The sequence below is a fragment of the Asterias rubens genome, chromosome 6, assembly GCF_902459465.1.
Source record: "Asterias rubens chromosome 6, eAstRub1.3, whole genome shotgun sequence".
In the NCBI taxonomy this organism is placed as follows: domain Eukaryota; kingdom Metazoa; phylum Echinodermata; class Asteroidea; order Forcipulatida; family Asteriidae; genus Asterias; species Asterias rubens.
In genome coordinates this window covers 130,917-151,310 of record NC_047067.1, presented here as the reverse complement: position 1 = coordinate 151,310, position 20,394 = coordinate 130,917, and the positions used below count along the sequence as shown (strand labels likewise).

At 38.2% G+C, this 20,394-nt stretch overlaps 1 protein-coding gene across 1 annotated transcript; it reads left to right on the top strand.

Moving 5' to 3' along the window:
• The first annotated feature begins 1,366 nt into the window (after nt 1–1,366).
• Nucleotides 1,367–19,848, top strand: LOC117291479 (catalase-like). The gene is made up of 12 exons (XM_033773211.1): nt 1,367–1,575; nt 9,246–9,420; nt 9,877–9,987; nt 10,092–10,273; nt 11,796–11,975; nt 13,428–13,538; nt 14,120–14,200; nt 14,843–14,995; nt 15,619–15,757; nt 16,388–16,626; nt 17,536–17,613; nt 18,400–19,848. Exons 1-12 carry the CDS (start codon nt 1,522–1,524, stop codon nt 18,424–18,426), a joined length of 1,530 nt encoding a protein of 509 aa, XP_033629102.1. The 5' UTR covers nt 1,367–1,521; the 3' UTR covers nt 18,427–19,848.
• Nucleotides 19,849–20,394: the final 546 nt, after the last annotated feature.

The window sequence follows — 20,394 nt, the reverse complement described above, 5'->3', positions numbered from 1 at the left end:
TCTGCCATGCCGATAAAGATAATTTTTGTATGAATCCCGCCTACATTCAAAGTTGATATCATAAAAAAAAATAACAACACATTTTAATAAGTAGTCAAACAGTTTTAAGAAGACTTCACCCTCGATTTGGTTGTTCAGTTTGAAAGTTGAACAAATAAATCCCTAATTATTTTGTGTATAATTGCCACATTATGTTAAACAACCAGTAAACGATTTACCAGATTACGTGAGGCAGAATGGGGGGGACTGATGAGCCGTCACGATCAGTAAAGCTTCACACAAAATGAAATTATTTAATCTAAATTTCACAGCCATAGTACAATATTATTGTCTAGGACGTCACTGGTATCCACAACTTTGTCCTTAATTATGTTGGCACGACGACCGGGTATTAAATCAATGACGTCATTGTACTTACTCAAGAAGGAAAAGGGTGAAAATGAGTGAAGGTTGCCCAATGCATTTGTGGTTGAGCCTGTGTAAATCTCCGGTGACTGCAGTATTGTGTTTTGAGTTTTAAGATAAAGTACACGCGTGTTTGTCATGAATTGTTCAGAGGCTCTAGGCCCTATATACTTTTTCTTAGCACAGAATTACTCAAGATTAGAGTGAATAAAACACTATAGGATCGCGTATACGCCATTAACGGAAGTAGCTAGAATAGGTAGTGCGGGAAGGACATAGTTTTAAAGCTGATACAAAACACACGCACATTTTATTTTGCAACTCGATTTTTGGACTGAGACCAAGTAACAAGTTTGGGTCACATACAATCAGTGATAACAAACTCGGTCGGACTTTTTGTCAAGGAAGAACGACACAATACTATTACTAAAGGCGTTGGTGGCGCTGTTCGCGATAGTGGCCTGCTTGAAATATAAACTTACAACTCAAACTTTTATTTAACAGTTTTTATTTAATTTTTTTATTAATTGTAATTCCTCGGACAATACAATAATTATAAAAACAAGCAGAGGCCGGCGGGTAAAGGCAAAGGTATATTTAAAAAAAATTAATCGGCGTGCATGCCCTCCCGGCCAGTTTTATGCCCAACCCCACATGGTTGCTCCATGTTAAAATCAACAGATTAATTTACATAATTCGGCCTACGTGTAGTCACTGTCATTCTAACTACAATCTTTACTATATAACTATGTATTGCGGAAATTATGACGAACACTAAACAGTATGTGCCTTCAACAAAAATAAATGTCGATGCAACGTTTGAGCATGGAGCAATAAACTAGAGATAGCTAGCACAGAATTGTAAAAAGTGGGCGTGAGTCTGGTGCAATGTTCAGTACCTAGACGTCAGCTTTCGTACCAGTCAGTCAGAGCGCATCATGGTTTTGTAACGCAAGGTCATTTATTGATAAACAAACCACATAAAACCACAATCGGTCTTTCGGTTTGTGATTGTTGTGACGGATAGACGTGTTGGGTACACTGCAACAACGTCGACGTAAATAAAACACAAAAGACAATTTTATATCACAAAGCTGTCGAATAAATTCAAGAAACATGGCAGGCAGAGACAGTGCAACGAATCAGATGGAAAACAACAAGAAGTTGTTGGTAAGTAAGCGCATACACAATTCAGTGCAAGCTAAACGTTATGAATGAGAGTGTACATCTTCTGCACACAGTTGAGTTTGCCCACCTTGAGTGAGTGTTAACTGTTAATGTTATAGCTGCCGGACTCTCTTTATTTTGATAACAAACATGGCCATGAAAAAACATCCAGCAGAGTATTGAGTAGGCCTTACCGACGAGAAGTAAAGACCGATGTTAAAACTCAAAAGAGATCCATCCGACACAGGCAGACCAACCAAGCCTCCGATCCAATCATATCTTTTATTTATTACTATTTAGGCCTATGTTTAAATATAAAATAGGCTATGGTTATTGGTTATCACTGGGAGGGAGGTCTAACTTACAGTCTAACTAAGCTCTTCCTACATGCAGGTATTAAATAATATTAAAAAGGAGCTTAGACCTCCCAGTAACCAGGGCTTAATAAAGACACTGGACACTATTTGGTGTATCTCAACATACGCATTAAAATTTGAGCTCAATCGGTCATCGAAGTTGCGAGAAAATAATGAAAGAAAAAACACCCCTGTCACATCAAGTAGTGTGCTTTCATGTGCTTGATTTCGAGACCTCAAATAAGTGGAAAAATACTTGTTCGTCAGAGGGTGCCGTTTCTCACAATGTTCTTTTTATTAACGGCTCCCCATTACCAAGAAAGGTTTTAGGCTAATAATTATTTTGATTAATTATTAACAGTGTCCACTGCCTTTAAACAAAATTGACATCATCTGCTAGATGACGCAGCAATTGGTGCGTTGTACTCCTTTAACTTGTCATTCAGTGACTGAAGACTAGATGACTTAAAGTTCAAGGAGTACTACGGACAAATTGTCTGGTCTCCCTTGGCCTTAGCCTTTATTCAAGGGGCACACGAAGACGGCGCCCTCAGATGTCATGCATACAAAAGCCCGTTGCGAGCAGCAAAGCCATGAAGTACCTTTGCCAACTTGTTTATAAATCTTATCAGTTAGGCTATTCATGATCATACTTTTATTTATTGCATTTTCAGGGTGTTGCCCTCAGCACGTAATTTTGTTGGTGGCCGGCTAGATCGGGGGCGCGTCCCATCTAGGTTTTACCATAGATGTTCTATTGTAATAAGGGTATTATGGTAAATGTCTTCTTATTGGCCAACAACTCATCACAATAATGCATTGCATTACTTTCTCTTACCAAAATCGGTAGCAAAAAGTAAAAACTAAATATAGGGCCCAAAACGAGTTGGTAAAGCCACTGCTCGGCTTCGCCGCTTGCTTTGGTCTTTTTTCGTGCGTGACATGAGGGTTCATGCATGACATCTGGGGGGGGACGCATGCACCTTGAGTAAGGGCTAGGTCTTTGTTGGATTAAAAGAAATAGCTCTGTGATAGCTGAGTAGTAGGGGCTAGTTATTTAAATAGCGCTGTGATAGCTGAGTAGTAGGGGCTAGTTATTTAAATAACTCTGTGATAGCTGAGTAGTAGGGGCTAGTTATTTAAATAACTCTGTGATAGCTGAGTAGTAGGGGCTAGTTATTTAAATAACTCTGTGATAGCTGAGTAGTATGGGCTAGTTATTTAAATAGCGCTGTGATAGCTGAGTAGTAGGGGCTTGTTATTTAAATAACTCTGTGATAGCTGAGTAGTAGGGGCTAGTTATTTAAATAGCGCTGTGATAGCTGAGTAGTAGGGGCTTGTTATTTAAATAATTCTGTGATAGCTGAGTAGTAGGGGCTTGTTATTTAAATAACTCTGTGATAGCTGAGTAGTAGGGGCTTGTTATTTAAATAACTCTGTGATAGCTGAGTAGTAGGGGCTTGTTATTTAAATAACTCTGTGATAGCTGAGTAGTAGGGGCTAGTTATTTAAATAACTCTGTGATAGCTGAGTAGTAGGGGCTACGTACATGTAGTTATCTAGAAACTATGGCTCTTCCATGAGCCTTAAAAGGCTCTATAACAATCCTGGCCTCCGTAATAAAATTAACACTTTAAAGTTGCTGTTGATAGGTGAACATTTTACGGTCATTGCCAGCAAGTTTTCTTTGTACAACACAACAAAAACTTTCTCCACTTTTCTTTTATACAAAATCTACTACCTGAGAGTATTTGAAATCATGCTTGTAAAATGGTTCTTCCAAACTCTGTCCTTCAACAATTTCAAAATAGTTTGCTTAATCCCACCAAGTCCAGTTAAATTTTAAGTTTTCACATGGTTCTAATAAAGTGACCAAAGAGTTTTGTCTTAAACAAAACATTTTTAAAAACAAATTTAGTCTAATAACAATATTTCTTTGACCTTAATGCTGTTTACTAAAAGGGGTGGTTCTATCGTCTGTGTAGACTGTACACAATAAATTACATATTTGCTCATTGTATCGTGTGTATGTGTTCCCACAATCAGGTGATCTACTGAAAGAACTTTAAAGGTCAACTTGCAGTTATATACCGTAACCAGAATCAGGTACTGGTGTCTGCACAAACACAAACTAACCCTTGAACTTTACAATATGAAAGCAGCATAAGCAATAAGGTGTGCTCTTTGCCAAGTTATAGGTTAGACATTTTTAGAATTTCCATAAAGCAGGTAGGCCCCTTTGTAAGTATTTGCACGCAACGTAGACCCACCACAATGTACAGGGAACAGTTTACACAGTACAAGTCATGGATTTTTGCAGTTTCATTCTTCAAACTGTCAGTGTATATAAATAATGCATTGTCCGATACACTTTAAAAATACATCCACACTTTTTTTGAGCATTGGGCCTATTCTGTAATAAAGCCCTTGCTTCAAACTTTCCGGAGGAGGTGGTCCTCAGGAGTCATCCGAGAGTACATAATGGGCCTTTTGGTGGGCCATGAACCCCTCACTATTAAAGCTTTACACTCACACAAATGCCACATGCACTCGCCCACCTTTTATTATCAAAGCTGGAGAACACTGGATCACGTTTAGTTGATTTTGTTTTAATAAAGCTGTACATTATTCATGGTAGTAAACACAAGAACCTGATGTATGCACTTAGTGAAAGTCGATACCTGACAACTAAAATGTGAATGATATCTTCCTGTGTTTCTCTACAATGTCATGACTAACTTGCAGTTTCATTTTGAAATGTTTAGTGAAAATGTTGTAACTCCAGAAGGTGCAATCATTTTAAAGCATCAGAAAGTCATAACCGCGCTTTCCTGTTGACATTTAAAGTTGAAGGCAAAATATCTTTGGTTTTTGGAACGGTTCCATTGTTTTAATGCCATACAATTGTTTAACTTAGCTAATTACAGAATAAAACTAGCTGCTGTTCTTCTTACCTTGTAAGTTTTTACATTAAATTTTAAGAGTCATTACCAACTAGTTAAAGACCCTTAAAATGTCTTTATTGAACTTTTTTTATTTGAATGTTTGCCCCAAACAAGGCTGAAAGCCATTCTCGATAAGGGGCTACAGTAAAGAAAACATTTAAACATGTTTATAATAAACTCTGGATTCCGGCAATATTTCTAAAACGTGACCATAACCTTTTTTCACATTTAATAGGATTAAAACAATCAAAGCTTCTACGGACCAATTAAGTATACTTTGCGTTTTAAGTCTTTCCCTTTTAGTAGGCCTTTCCACAGGAAAAACCTATACCACAGGAAATACACCGTACTGGCCCAGTTGTCCTATGTACATGTACTGTTGTCCCGTGATCAAGTATGCCAAGTACAATGCCATTTTGTTGATTACTTCCAAGCCGTGCTAGAGATTGCTTGTGTAACTCTGCTTGAAATGCATTGTCATTGCTCTATTGACCTTCCAGTGAGTCAGCAGAACTAAAGATAAATATTGATAAAAAGAAGTGCTTTTATATTCTAGTAGACTTCATTTGAGATCGGGCAATGTGCCAATAATAGAATCTATGGAAGGGATGGAATAATAATTAATTAATTAGTTGTAGCACTTCACCACCCCATGGTTGTTTTGGATAGCTTGATAATTTTACCAAGACAAAGTCAAGGTAAATTATCAAGAACCAGGCCTCGGCGGGTTTAAACCACTAGTTGAAAACCGATTCAACACACTTTGATTCCCATTCATAAATACCTTTTCGGTAAAAAAACATCAACACTTTTTGGTCAAAAGGTAAAATAAATGCAAAAATTATAATTGTTCAATAATTTCTTTCAACACAACACCCCTCCAGCTATGAAATGGTAAGGCCCTCGGGTAAACAACTCCTTATAAGGAGATGCTGTACACGTCGGGCGTATCGCATGATGTTGCGCGACTGTTTCAGCCGTTGCTCTCGACCAATAGGAAATGCGACCACCAAATTTGCTCTTTAAGCACCTAAATGGGATTTATACTTTTTTCTTCCTACTGAAAGTTCTATGATTACATCTGCCAAGAGTTTGTTTGGGAAGGGGGGGGGAGGGGTTAAGACTTGGGTCAAGACTTTTGATTACATTCAACATTTCCACTCTGATTTAATTGTCCATATCATCATGACGTGCACCAATTCAAGACTCATTATGGATTGCATTTATGGTCAAGGACACTTCAGACTCTGGAAAAATTGCCTGAACAATGGCAGAGACCTAAGCCAGCAACGAAGGCCATTCACCTCTGAGTTGCTCTTTTGTGAAAATAAAAGGAGAACAATTTGTACCACCAGGAATTGAACAAACTATGACGTTTAGTAAATGCATGCACTTTTACTCTTTATTAAATAATTGCTACAAATGGACAATATGCAGTCAGGGGAATTGATCATGGGTTTTATCCACATCAATGTTGATCTGATGGAATCCATTATGTTGGGCTTTAATTTATTAAAAATAGACACTCACTAAGTGACTGACAGGGACGGCTTCATTGGAGGTTTAATAAGTGTTCTTTACTGTTTTGAGTCTTACCCTAAACAATCTTGTGATTCTACATGTATCAAAGTAGGGGCAATGCTTCTTATACAGCAAGTGCTTATAGGTGGGATAAGGGGGCGTGGTCTAACCATAATGGGTACTTACTAAGTAACTGACAGGGATGGCTTCATGAGAGGTTTAAGTGTTCTTTACTGTTTTGAGTCTTACCCTAAACATTCTTGTGATTCTACATGTATCAAAGTAGGGGCAATGCTTCTTATACAGCAAGTGCTTATAGGTGGGATAAGGGGGCGTGGTCTAACCATAATGGGCACTATCACTGGTTTGCTCAAACCTTATCAAGGTTATATCTCCAGGTTTTTTTTAACTCTAGGGCAATCTGGACAACATTTTAAAAATTAAACTGAAGCATGCTGAATTGAATGTTTGCTACAACACTTAATGTTTATCTTGGTTTTAAAGGGTCTGTGCAATCTGAAATATTCAGGTTTTCTCATGATTTAAACCCCCCCCCCCCCAAAAAAAAAACAACAAAAAGAATCTGCATTTCGGCACGCAAATTGCACGTACCAGTGCAATATGCTAGCTCAAGCATAGGCTGCCTGTTGAATATTTAATTTCTTAATGATTGGACATTCAATTATTTAACATGGAAACAAACACATTTAACTAATGTAACTCATTGTATTCTTAATAAAGTACTTGGTCAAAAACCTGCGAAAAAAAACTCAGGGAAAAATGACACGGGATATGTCTCTCTCAGGTTGGCAATTATTGTTTCAGAAAAGTTAGTTAACTCTATTTAGCTTAGGATTAAATTTGTTTCTAATAAACGGAAACATGAAAGTGTATGCCTAATTGGAAATTACTGCCTATGGTCTGACAATGTTTGAAAGAGAACATTTTTGGAATTACAATGTACTATGCTTGCTAGTTTCATGGTGAGGTTATAGGAAAGCAAACCCTTTAATACCTTAAAGCAATTAATTAACTACAATGCTATCAAATATCTGTTTAAGCTGGAAGGATTTTTGAAGAAAATAATATTTTTTATAACAACTTTGAAAGACTTTCTGTGAGTAACCTAAGCATGACCAAAAACGTGTTAATAAAGACTTGAAATGTGTAATTCCCATTTATGAATAATTATAAAATAGAGTGAAAACAAGTCTGAAACTGTAAAATATACCACGTAGAATAGCCTAGTAGTTTTGAATGGCCTGGGGTTTGCACGCATAGTTTTTTGGAAAAGTTGTTTGCAGTGTAGATTAAAGATGTCAGTGGATTGTTGTCTGTATACTAGTGCAGTTTGTACAGGGTGGTTTGGTTAGGACACACACAGAAGGAAAACAAATAACGGTTGAAGGAAATGCGGTTATGTAAAACAACTTAATATCAGTGTTTCAGGTTGCATAAAGTGCTGTGTGATTTGGACCTGTCATATATCAATTAGAATATTGAAACCTTCATTTATAAAGGAGAGGATGTAAAATTACTATTTTTACTCCCAAGTTATACTGAGAAATGTTATTGCAGTATGTTTCTCATATTGTGTGTTCCAATTAAATGCATTATTCTTCCTGTGTGGACATAATATAATTTTATTATGCTCAGGATTTGTCAGCAATGTTTAAAAAAATTATACAAAGTTTGAAATGAAATGTTCACCCCAGGTTAATTTAATTGTATTGGCCCCTACATTACAACAATGGTATGGTTCCTAAAAACAAAGGTATAATTTGCCTTAAATAAAACAAGTGTCACAAAAAGAGAAAGTTTGAAAAGAATGACATTATAACATGTGTCATTGTGACAAATATAAGGATGTGCCAGGAATTAAAAAAAGGCTACACATTAGGTTTCTAATGAAATGAGGTACATTTACCAGCAACAGGAATTGTGTAATACTAGCTTTTAGTTTCATAACTGTGGGTGTAATGACAGTGCACAAATCTAAAAAGATTAGGCCAAGGTCGTGAGTGTAAGTATTTTTGAATAGTTTCAAGTAGTTTAGAGGGGCTCCAAGGCCAACATTTGTTTTTCTGAGAATGTACCAGTATAATTTTCAAAGAGAGAGAGATATAGAGTCCTTGTGAAAGTGTGATAAAGTAAACAATCTCTAATCTCTCTAGTTTTATGGTGTAAAATGCCCCTTTAAGTTAGTTTGGAACATGAGGCCAATGCTGTTTGTACTATATCCCCTCCTACTCACCCAATATTAACTAGTCTGATGCCTTGATGCATGGAGGGGCATACATACAACCTCAGACGTTTACTCTTTTTTAAAGATCCAGGTAATTCTGTTATTTATTTTTTAAGGATAAATTAATTTCTCATACGATTTTCAATAATATCACCATCTGGCTGACCTGTAAAAACTATTTCTTACCACTACATTTAACATGATGATCCCATTTTACTTTAGTTATTACATAACATGATGATCCCATTTTACTTTAGTTATTACAGGACCCTAAAGTGCTCCATCATGTCTATAGTACGTGTGTACTAGGCCCCCTATAACTATTTGAGAATAAGCCATGTTTTTTTTATTTTATTTTTTAGGGGGATGGGTTACTTTTTCCTGACAGAAACATTTCTTTTTGGGAAACTAAATCCAAATGAGCTTTAATAACCATGGAATAAAAAATATGTCCCACACCACTCGCCATCAAGGCCCATGGATCCCATTTTGCATGTTTTGATGTCCAGATTTACGTGTAGTTAAAAACTAACCTATCAGTGATGTGTTTACTTTATTACAAAATTATCACTTTTTCAAAGAGTAATTTTGATATTTCTTATATAGGACAAGATGGAGCGTCTTACGACATCCACCGGTATGCCCATTGACAACAAGCAGGCAACAATGACCGCAGGACCACGAGGTCCGGTACTTATGCAAGACTTTGTATTCAGTGATGAGATGGCTCACTTTGGAAGAGAAAGGATTCCGGAACGCGTAGTCCACGCTAAGGGAGCAGGTTGGTGTTTAAGCTTGCTTCTATTCTAACTGTTATCATTCCTGTACACTGTATGTTGTGACAGCTTGACTGACTTGTTGTCATAATTAAACACTGTAGAGGTAGACTCCTGTAAGCACTGTCATTTAAGGGGACTCCTTCCCTTAGAATTGATCGTTTGTAGGCTTTATAACGTGTTTGTTATGAAATTATTATGATTGGAAAGGTGTTTTAAAAGTAGAGTATTATGATTTACACAATATCCCTCAAAATTGTCATGCTTTTTTTGTTACTTTGTGAACTAACATGGTCCACCATTTTGTAGAGTCAAAACCTTGGTTCTTCAAAATGGTAGGCCATGCTAGTTCACAAAGTGATTTTTTTATTTTATTTTTTCATTTTTTTTAGTTTTGAAGTTTCAATGTTTGCATAGTTGTTCCTACCCATTTAAAACTCTTGTTATTCACTTTCTCTCAGGTGCATTTGGTTACTTTGAGGTGACCCATGACATCACTAAGTACACAAAAGCCTGTGTCTTTGAGTCCATTGGAAAGAAGACTCCTGTTGCTGTCCGCTTCTCAACAGTCGGTAAGATTCAAAACATTCCTTCTCTTTGTAATCATTTCCAGCAATTTTCATCTTTTCTCAAACATTCAAACAATAATGCACACTTTGTTTGTTCTTGTTTGAAGGTGGTGAGTCTGGGTCGGCTGACACAGCTCGTGACCCTCGTGGCTTTGCCATTAAGTTCTACAGTGAAGATGGCAACTGGGATCTCGTGGGTAATAACACCCCAATCTTCTTCATGAGAGATCCTATCTTCTTCCCAAGCTTTATTCATACACAGAAGAGGAATCCAGTCACTCATCTCAAGGTTTGTTAGTATGGAGTATGTCTGTTTGTCTGTCTGTCTGGCTCATAAAAATACTGTACTTTCAAATGCTAATAGGCGTGGATTTTGGAGATGAGTATTGATTTGATTGAGAGGGGAGAGAGTCAAGGCAGTTGCAGGGAAGAAATCAACATCAAGTGTACAACACAGTTCCACAAGACATCGGTTTCTTCATCACTAACATCTGGTCACCACTACACAAGCCCATCCTCCCATCAGCAGTTCACTAAAATCACACTCCAGCGTACACACATCTAGCTAACAGTTGACTCCCATGACAGCTTGAACCCTAAGTGCCCAAATGTGCATCCCTCCAGTGCTACTCAAACCCCAGCATTATAACCTGAACAGGATAACGTTTCTCCCCAAAGAGTTTTATACATGGTTGTACCCGCCAGTTTACTACTTAAGTTTTTCTTATGACCCACAAGACTCAATTTTGAAGGAAATTCACAAAACCACATGACATGTAGTTTTGAATCTTTGCTGGACAAGCTGTTAAGAGAAAGGTGATGAACTGAAATAAAACAAGACCACCAGACTTGTCCCGTCTTCAGGCCGGTGGTCCAGCATAAAACTCTGCCGCTTATCCACCCCCATGCAAAGCCAGTGTAAACTCGGCCCCTTATCCACCCCCATGCAAAGCCAGTGTAAAACTCTGCCCCTTATCCACCCCCATGCAAAGCCAGTGTAAACTCGGCCCCTTATCCACCCCATGCAAAGCCAGTGTAAAGCTCGGCCCCTTATCCACCCCATGCAAAGCCAGTGTAAAACTCAGCCCCTTATCCACCCCATGCAAAGCCAGCGTAAAACTCAGCCCCTTATCCACCCAATGCAAAGCCAGTGTAAAACTCAGCCCCTTATCCACCCCATGCAAAGCCAGTGTAAAGCTCGGCCCCTTATCCACCCCATGCAAAGCCAGTGTAAAACTCTGCCCCTTATCCACCCCATGCAAAGCCAGTGTAAAACTCTGCCCCTTATCCACCCCATGCAAAGCCAGTGTAAAGCTCGCCCCCTTATCCACCCCATGCAAAGCCAGTGTAAAACTCTGCCCCTTATCCACCCCATGCAAAGCCAGTGTAAAACTCTGCCCCTTATCCACCCCATGCAAAGCCAGTGTAAAGCTCGCCCCCTTATCCACCCCATGCAAAGCCAGTGTAAAGCTCGGCCCCTTATCCACCCCATGCAAAGCCAGTGTAAAACTCTGCCGCTTATCCACCCCATGCAAAGCCAGTGTAAAACTCTGCCCCTTATCCACCCCATGCAAAGCCAGTGTAAAACTCTGCCCCTTATCCACCCCATGCAAAGCCAGTGTAAAGCTCGGCCCCTTATCCACCCCATGCAAAGCCAGTGTAAAGCTCGGCCCCTTATCCACCCCATGCAAAGCCAGTGTAAAACTCTGCTGCTTGTCCACCCCATACAAAGCCAGTGTAAAACTCAGCCCCTTATCCACCCCATGCAAAGCTTAAAACATCATATAAAACCTCTCTTGTTTCTCATTCAGGACCCTGATATGTTCTGGGATTTCATCACACTACGCCCTGAATCTACTCATCAAGTAAGCTTCCTCTTTAGTGAGCGTGGAACCCCCGATGGTTACCGTCATATGAATGGTTACGGCAGTCACACCTTTAAGCTTGTCAATAAGGAGGGAGAAGGAGTGTACTGCAAATTCCACTTCAAAGTAAGTCATCTGTATTCTTATGAGTGTTTCCCAGATATAGTTAATGGCGTGACGTTTCAAAGTCTAAAATACAACACAGCCACACATAAACAGGTTTATGCATCTGATGAAGTAGTTTTTGATACTGAAGCTCAAATTAGTTAATTTAAGTGCTCACTATATGTTTTAGGTATGGAAGTGTAATAAACATGTGCATAATACATTAATAGAAAGCACACAAAACAGAAGGGGGTTAAACAGTTCATCACATACATGTAGATGAAAGACTTTGCCCTTGGTTTCTCCTTCTCCAGTTTTAATCATTTTGATGACAGTAATTTAAGTTTTTAATTGATGAATAATCCACTGTATTATCAACAAGCTGGCTTGTGCCTACGTGCCAGAAGCTTTCAACACCTCATCAAACCAAATGTTGTTGTTGATTTTTCACTTAGTTGTTATTTACTTGGTGCTGGGTATTTGGACTTGCTAAACTTGGGCCCTTAAAATTTGCTTAATGTGTATCATTATTTCAATACTATGGTGAACTTTGGAACGCTGACTTGTTTGTACTCAAACATTGGGGTCCAAAAGGTCGCTTTGTGTGATAACACTTTTGATCTTGTCAGTTGTTGCTGTCAATTTGTTTGTGACAGATTTTGCGGCTTGAAATATCTGTGTGTTATTAACCAAAATTAATTTTGGTATTTAAGGATGTTGAAATAAAAATGTTAAACAAGAATCAAGATATGAGTTTTGTTGGCGGCGCTATTTATTTGTTTGTTTCCTTTTTTGTTTACTTTAATTATTTTTTTCTCATTAAAAAGCAATTACTTTTTTACTTTTTTGTTCACTTCAATTTTTTTGTTCTCATTAAAAAGCAATTAGTTTCAGATAATGCATTTATTAACTTATAAAATTATGCCGTTTTTAAATACCCATGTCTTGGTTACACTTACATTATACGTTTTCAAGTTTTGCACTACAAAGTTTGTTGGACTAGAGATATTTTATTTTGCAACAGTGTTTACTCTTATCAATGTGTACTGCTTATTATCTTCAGTCAAGGTGCTATTCTGGTGGGATACACAGCGTGATATTTTGTGAACTTTGTGGGAGTTTAAAGTCACAGTAACATAAAATCATTAATCAGGAAATGACATACAATTATCAGTAAGGCCACTTGTGTTGAAATGTTGATGTTAAACTTTTCATCTGTTTCTGTTTCATTTATCCACAAACAGCAACTTCACAAATTTACAATTTTTAAACAGATCTGCCTATGAGGAAGAGCCGCTCTTCAACTGGCAGTTTGCTTGTTTTTGAACCTTATAGACTTTTGTCAGACTTTTGTGAATGCATTTTGTGGTTGTGTTTGGTCACCCTATCAATGTCAGCAGAGTTTAATAAAGTGCTCATTCTATATTACCCATAATCCCAATAAATGTATGTTGTTTTCACCTTTGACCTCAGTGCGACCAAGGAATCCGTAACTTAACCGCCTCACAGGCAGACTCAATTGCATCCAGTGACCCAGACCATTCCATCCGTGACCTTCACAATGCCATCGCTACCAACAACTTTGTAAGTCATTTTGCTGCACTATAGTTCAGCGCCTACCTGTTGTAAGGCTTGTCAGTATGCTCTGATCGTTTGATCAAAAAGTTGAGTTATTGACCCCTGGTTCTGTTCAGAACTAAAACTACTCAAGAGATGGTGGCTACTTCGAACCTCACCTAAACATAAACCCAACATATACAGTCAGAACTAAAACTACTCAAGAGATGGTGCTACTTCGAACCTCACCTAAACATAATCCCAACATATACAGTTTCAAATCCTACCACCTGTTTTAACCGCTAAACCCCCGTAAGTTTAAAGTAAAATATTTTTTAAATATTTAAGTATGACTTGTGCGTAAAGGTTCACATCCCCAAAACTTCCCACTATTTATCTGATATTTTTTACATCCAATAAAGAAAGTTAACGGTTTCCTCAAACCAGTTCATTCATAAACCATAAACTAGATATTTTCACAATATTGTTTTCTCAATATAAGTACTGCAGCTTTCTTTTTTCCATTGTTACTGTATTTATACAGTAACACTCCCTCTTAGGACTCTATTTGTTTACTGTTATTATTGTTATTGTTGTTTACTTGGCAGCCATCTTGGAGCCTGAAGATTCAGGTCATGACCTTTGAGCAGGCAGAGAAACACAGAGATAATCCATTTGACTTGACTAAGGTAAGCCTTCACACATGCATAAAGTAAACATACAAATCTGACAAACTAAGGTAAGCCTTCACATGCATAAAGTAAACTTGACTAAGGTAAGCCTTCACACATGCATAAAGTAAACATACAAATCTGACAAACTGTGTACAGGACTTGTTTTGTTGACCTGGTAAACCAAGGACATATTTTTGTTAAAACATTGTTTGGACTTGGTGTTTTTTTAAGAGATCTCAAAGTACCATTGTTGGTTTGTTAAAATATTCCCTACTAAAGTCCTTGTAAGTACCCGGTTGATAAGCTCAGCTGACACACATTATAAAGACACATGCCATGTGTTTTCCAATGGAATAAAAGAAACTCACTCTGTAATATTTATAATAATAACACAAAATTGAGGAAGGAAGTAGGCTACATGTGTGTGTGTGTCCCCCATAAAGACAAATGAGATAAATCTTCTGTTATACTGTATGCCATAGTGCTTGTTCAGTATGCATGTACTCTTCTGGTCGGTACATGTAGTAAACGTTTTTAACAATGCTCATTGTGGTTTGTACTTGTTTGACTGGAAGTCAATGGAGATGATGAGATGATGAGAAAGCTCCTATCTCCATTGATCATTATCTGTTGATTTCTCCCTCCCCCTTCGTGTAGGTGTGGTCCCAGAAGGAGTTCCCACTCATCCCTGTTGGCAAGATGGTTCTCAACCTCAACCCCAGGAACTACTTCGCTGAGGTGGAGCAGATTGCCTTTGCCCCAGCTCACATGATCCCAGGCATTGAGCCCTCTCCTGACAAGATGTTGCAGGTATTTCAAACTGCCTGGAATTTGGTTCATTTTTGAAGATACGACCATTTGTCGATAGTGGCCGACACTGCCTGGTACCACACACATGTTTGAGTGTGAGTACCAGTAAGTATTGGCCAAATAGTCGTCAGGTGCACTTGGCCTCTGATGTTATTTCACAATAGGTTCAAAAACCTGTTTACTTGTTAAGTTATTTTTTATTTTATTTTTGGGGTTGAACAAAGAATTGACTAGAGTGGGATTTGAACCAACGACCTCCGGATTAACGTGCCGGCGCTCTACCAACTGAGCTATCTAGCCCTATGTTGGCGGTGTTTTTGTTTTTTTAATGAGAGATCGCGTGTTGATTTGGGCACATTACCACCTACTCCTTATCAGTCTTTTAGGATTTAGGCATGGGTATCTCCTGCTAGGAGACTGACTAGTAGAGCAGAATGCACTACCTTCCCAACTTTAAATGAAGCAATTATGGTTATGTGCTTAAGGGCATCAGTATCATGACCGGTTATCGAATCCACATTCTTCTGCATGTTCTGCTGTCAACACCAGAGCTTGGGTTACCTCCAATCCTCCTGTTTTTGTCCTGTGATTGCAGTAAAGTATTTATTTCCTTCTCTCTTCAGGGACGTCTGTTCTCCTACCCAGATACCCATCGTCATCGTCTTGGAACCAACTACCTTCAGATTCCTGTCAACTGCCCGTACAAAGCCAAGACTCGTAACTACCAACGTGATGGGCCACAGTGCGTCACTGACAACCAGAGTAAGTCCCTACCAAAGCATAGTGAAATGATTGTTAGAAAAAATATTATAAAGGTTTTTAATACCTTTGAAAAGAAGCAAGACACTTAAAATAATGTCAAACCTAGACGATGTGCCATTTAATGTCGCACCACCAAAACCAGAACATGAACACATTGTAGGTGCCAAATTTAGGTACTCAGCTTCGAATAAGAATGGCTTACACATTGGCACAACACTGCCGAGCACCCTTTGGCAAGGGCACCTTTGGCAGCGAGCCACATCATCCATGACCATGGAGCACAGACAGATTCAAGTGTTTGATGTCACCGGTCAGATCGCCTTTTGCTTATGAGACCTTTGACATCAATCTATTACAAAACTTTTGCTAAACAAGAACTGCGCACAACCTGCTGGAAAGATCTCAATGGAGGTCGGTTTAGAAGTAAACAAAGGCACATGGCACAAGTCACTTTGTACATCAATTTTAAATCACTGGTGGTCCGCTGCTGACAAAAACATGGGCGATTTAACTCATACAAAAATGTGACCACCTGCCTGGAGATGTTAGTGTACTGGCATGGTGAATATTTCAGCCACTGTGTCACATCTCAAATCTTATGTTTATCAATCTGATATCAATCTGCCACAGCTGGAGCACCCAACTACTACCCAAACAGCTTCAACGGCCCCACGGATGACATGAAGTATGCTCAACAGACCTTCAGCACCAGCGGTGATGTGGCTCGCTACAACACCAAAGATGATGACAACTTCACCCAGCCAGGAAACTTCTGGAGGAATGTTCTCTCTCCAAGTGAACAGAATGCCTTAGTCTCCAACATGGCCGGTCACCTGAAGGGTGCTCAAGACTTCCTTCAGAAGAGAGCGGTATGTCTCCTCTTTCTGTTTCCCTGCCTACATGTACATCCCCAGAATTGGCAGCAAGTCATTTTGTGCAAGTCCAAGTCATTTTCTCAAAAGTCAAGTCACGAGCCGAGCAAAGTATCCGACGATAACACAACTTTTTAACAATTTATTGAGTCGCTATTAAAAAAGTAATTTTGTCCAAGTCAAGTCACAAGTCAAGTCACAAGTAAAAATAAAATAGCGACTTGATTCCCAACTCTGCTATCCATCATCCTATAAATCCATAAAGCCAAAAACCATGTGATGCTGGTCTCTGACTCTTCATGCCAGCCAAGATTTTCTGACTCATTTTCTAAAACAGTTCAAAAGCTTTGACCAGAAGTTCCACAACTAGAGTCAATGCCATTGTTTTAACCAAACCTGGTCAGTTTTGACCCTTAGTCTCCCATACAAGTCAGACATAAACACAGAGCTGCCAACATTTGCATCTTGTGACTGGGGAGATTTTATTCAACATCATTAGGGGGAGTTTTTTAAATTTGTTCATTAGAACATTTTTTCACATGACTCAGGGTAGTCCGAGTATACAGTGCTAACACACATCGGTGCATGGGTAAAAAAAAAAAATAACATCCGAACATGGATAGATTGGGTTATTTTCAGGGAACTTTGCAAAACTTTAAATGAAGCTGTTCATAAAAAACAATGTTCTACTAAGCAAAATTAAGCAAGGTACCAGTCACAGATGGCGCACGTGTCATTGCAGGTATTTTCTGGTAAGCTTAACTTTGTTATGTTTAGCTATTTGTTGTGCATGAGCATCTCTATGTAATTGGGCCCACCTATTATCCAATCAAATAGTCTTTTATAATACAATATGGTTGTGTTCTAAGGTACAAAGGATTTGAAATGATCTGGTTTGTGTTTCAGGTTGAGAATTGGTCTCAGTGCGACAAGGAATGGGGACGCCGCCTGCAAGCTGCGCTGGATGAATACAAGGCAGCAGCCGTAAGTTTCAAATATCCTTCTCTAGTAACCTTGTACACTTTCTGACAGGGAAGATATAACGCTGATCGTATGGGAAATGTTTATGTTTAGTATTGTAATTTCCACATACATTCAATGGGTCCGGTGATTTAGACCATTCGACCACAACATTGTCATCTTTCTACTCTACTGTTCTTTCATCCATCCCTTGCACACTTATAATTTAAGCCTCACCTCGAGTGTATGGTATTAATGATTTAAAGACACTGGACACTATTGGTAATTGTCAAAGACCAGTCTATGTACATATGCATAAAATAACAAATGTGTAAAAGTTTGAGCTCAATTGGTCGTCGAAGTTGCGAGATAATAATGAAAGAAAAAACACCCTTTTACAAGAAGTTGCGTGCTTTCAGATGCTTGATTTAGATACCTCAAATTCTAAATTAATTACGAGGTCTCGAAATCAAATTCGTGGAAAATTGTTTCTTTCTCAAAAACTATGTCACTTCAGAGGGAGCCGTTTCTCACAATGTTTCATGCTATCAACCTCTCTCCACTACTCATTACCAAGTGAGGTTTTATGGCAATTATTGTTTTGAGTCATTACCAATATTGCCCACTGCCTTTAAATAAAAAAAACTCCTACATGTTTGTTTAAGTAGGATTTGAAACTCTTCACCCGACTAATCTAAATTAGTCGGGTAGTTCTGGAAATAATTGTTGGTTTGGTTTCGACTCTATGTGTTTACCGATCCTCTCCTACATGTATGTTTACCATTCATTTTGTTAACTGTTTTCTTTCAGGGTAAAGCTGCTGTTGCGAAAATGTAGAGTGAATGTTCCCCCTAGTGCATCTGCTCTTCATCATCAAGATGCAAGACTTCCATCTGAAAATGGAGCTGAGAGGTCAGTTCTCAACCTGACATTGATAACAAGTCTGATGACACCCTAGCTTTATCAAATATTGATTTCCATAATGTTAAAAGGATGTCCAGTTTGAATTTTCAAGTAATTGCAATTTTTCCATTTTTATAAGTGAAGTTCTTTGAAGGATCTAATTTTAGCAATGCACTTGAGGCAGACGTAATGAAAGTTTTTGTCGCTGTATATGGCACTACAGGTACGTGCCCCCCCCCCCCCCCCCCGTTTTGTCTGTCTTTCATTTTTGTTTGTTCTTTACGTTTGTTCTTTACGTTAGATTTTGCCTATGCATATATGTAGAACACCTAGCGAAATGTGGAGACGGCTATAAAGTGACATTTTGATTGTATATGAAACATGGAGAAGTCATTTTGAGGGTTATTTGTGATCTGCTACAATTTTATTTTTATGCCATAAATCCAAAAGGTGCCTTTCCTGCTGAATCAGAAAGTAAACATCAGCAGTTTTTGTTTTAAATTAACTGTAATTTGTAAATGTAATTGAGTTTATGAAAGCAAGATTGTTTTCATAATACGAGTGACAGTTATATAATTATATCCCATCATAGAATGGTCTGTAACAATCTTTTGATAGAAAAATATACTAAAATTATATCTTACTTTTTAAATATCATAGTAATTATTAAATAATAACAGCAGTACCTCAATCTAAAATAAAGTTATGATCAAACTATTTCGTCAATATTGAGAAAATACACCAGAACATCAATATCAGAAATGTATCTTGCACAATCATGAAGCAATTGAAGTCGAAAAAAAAAGAGTCTTTATGAATTAGTCTTTTAGTTTATATTTTGGTTTATATTTCGGTTTGGTATTCAAATTTATATAACCAGTTTGAGATTATTGAGGTAGGATGATTGGTGATTGGTGCAGCACTGCAATTATTCTGGTAAAGGTACATATTTGTAGCATTTACTCAGTTTTAAACATTGGTTTAAAGGTGGTTGGGGTACCAAAATAAGTTAAAATACAGACGATGCTCTCACAAGTTACATAATGGTCTATGCACAATCAACACCAAGATGAATGAACTAGGAAATGGATAAGCCCCGTGCCATGGCTGTACATTTATACCAAACCCATCAAGTTCAAGTAGAAACCGTGCTGTTGATTGTGGAGGGTTTTAAGTACCAAGCAGAATAATCAAGATCATCAGAAAAGATCTCCTTTTTTAAGTTGTTTTGTTAGCTCCAAGGAAATAAAACAGTCTTGATATTGCAGGAAAAATTAACCCGTTATTTTAATGTAGTATAGTTGTTAATCATTCCAACTGTGTGATAAAATAAAATTTATCATATTATACTTTTCATCAGGGAAAATGGTGTGTTCCTCTTTTCTTCTTTATGGTTATTTCGTTTTAAACTTTACTTCACTTCAAACCTAACGCCTTTATAAAATGTATCACGATCAGGCCTGCTTTTAGTCTCTGCCCAAGATGTTGGTGATCAATAGTGGATAATCGTTAGAGGGCGCCCTTTTACACGCAATGCTGCTCGATACATTATGAACGGCTACTTCACAGATAGTGTCAACACCATGCTCTGTAACCTGGGTTGGGAGTTGTTGCAACATAGGCGAGTCATCTCCAAAGTTTCAATGATGTACCGGGTAATCAACAAACTCATTGACATCCCTGACAACCAGCTAATCCCAGCCAAGTCATCCACCAGAGGAAATAACATGAAACTCCTTGTTCCATCCACCCGCACAAACTTACTGAAAGGCTCCTTCTTCCCAGACACCATCCGCCTGTGGAATTCACTGCCCAAGCAAGTTATTGAGTCACTGGATGTCTTCAAGACCAGACTGAACGGTGTCACCTTCAGCTAATTACCCATCCCCCCACACAAAATGC

Coding starts and splice junctions, on each gene's coding strand:
- LOC117291479 (XM_033773211.1), top strand. CDS start 1,522: ATGGCAGGCAGAGACAGTGCAACGAATCAGATGGAAAACAACAAGAAG. Junction 9,421..9,876: donor AGTCCACGCTAAGGGAGCAG/GTTGGTGTTTAA, acceptor ACTTTCTCTCAG/GTGCATTTGGTTACTTTGAG. Junction 16,627..17,535: donor ACTTCCTTCAGAAGAGAGCG/GTATGTCTCCTC, acceptor TTTGTGTTTCAG/GTTGAGAATTGGTCTCAGTG.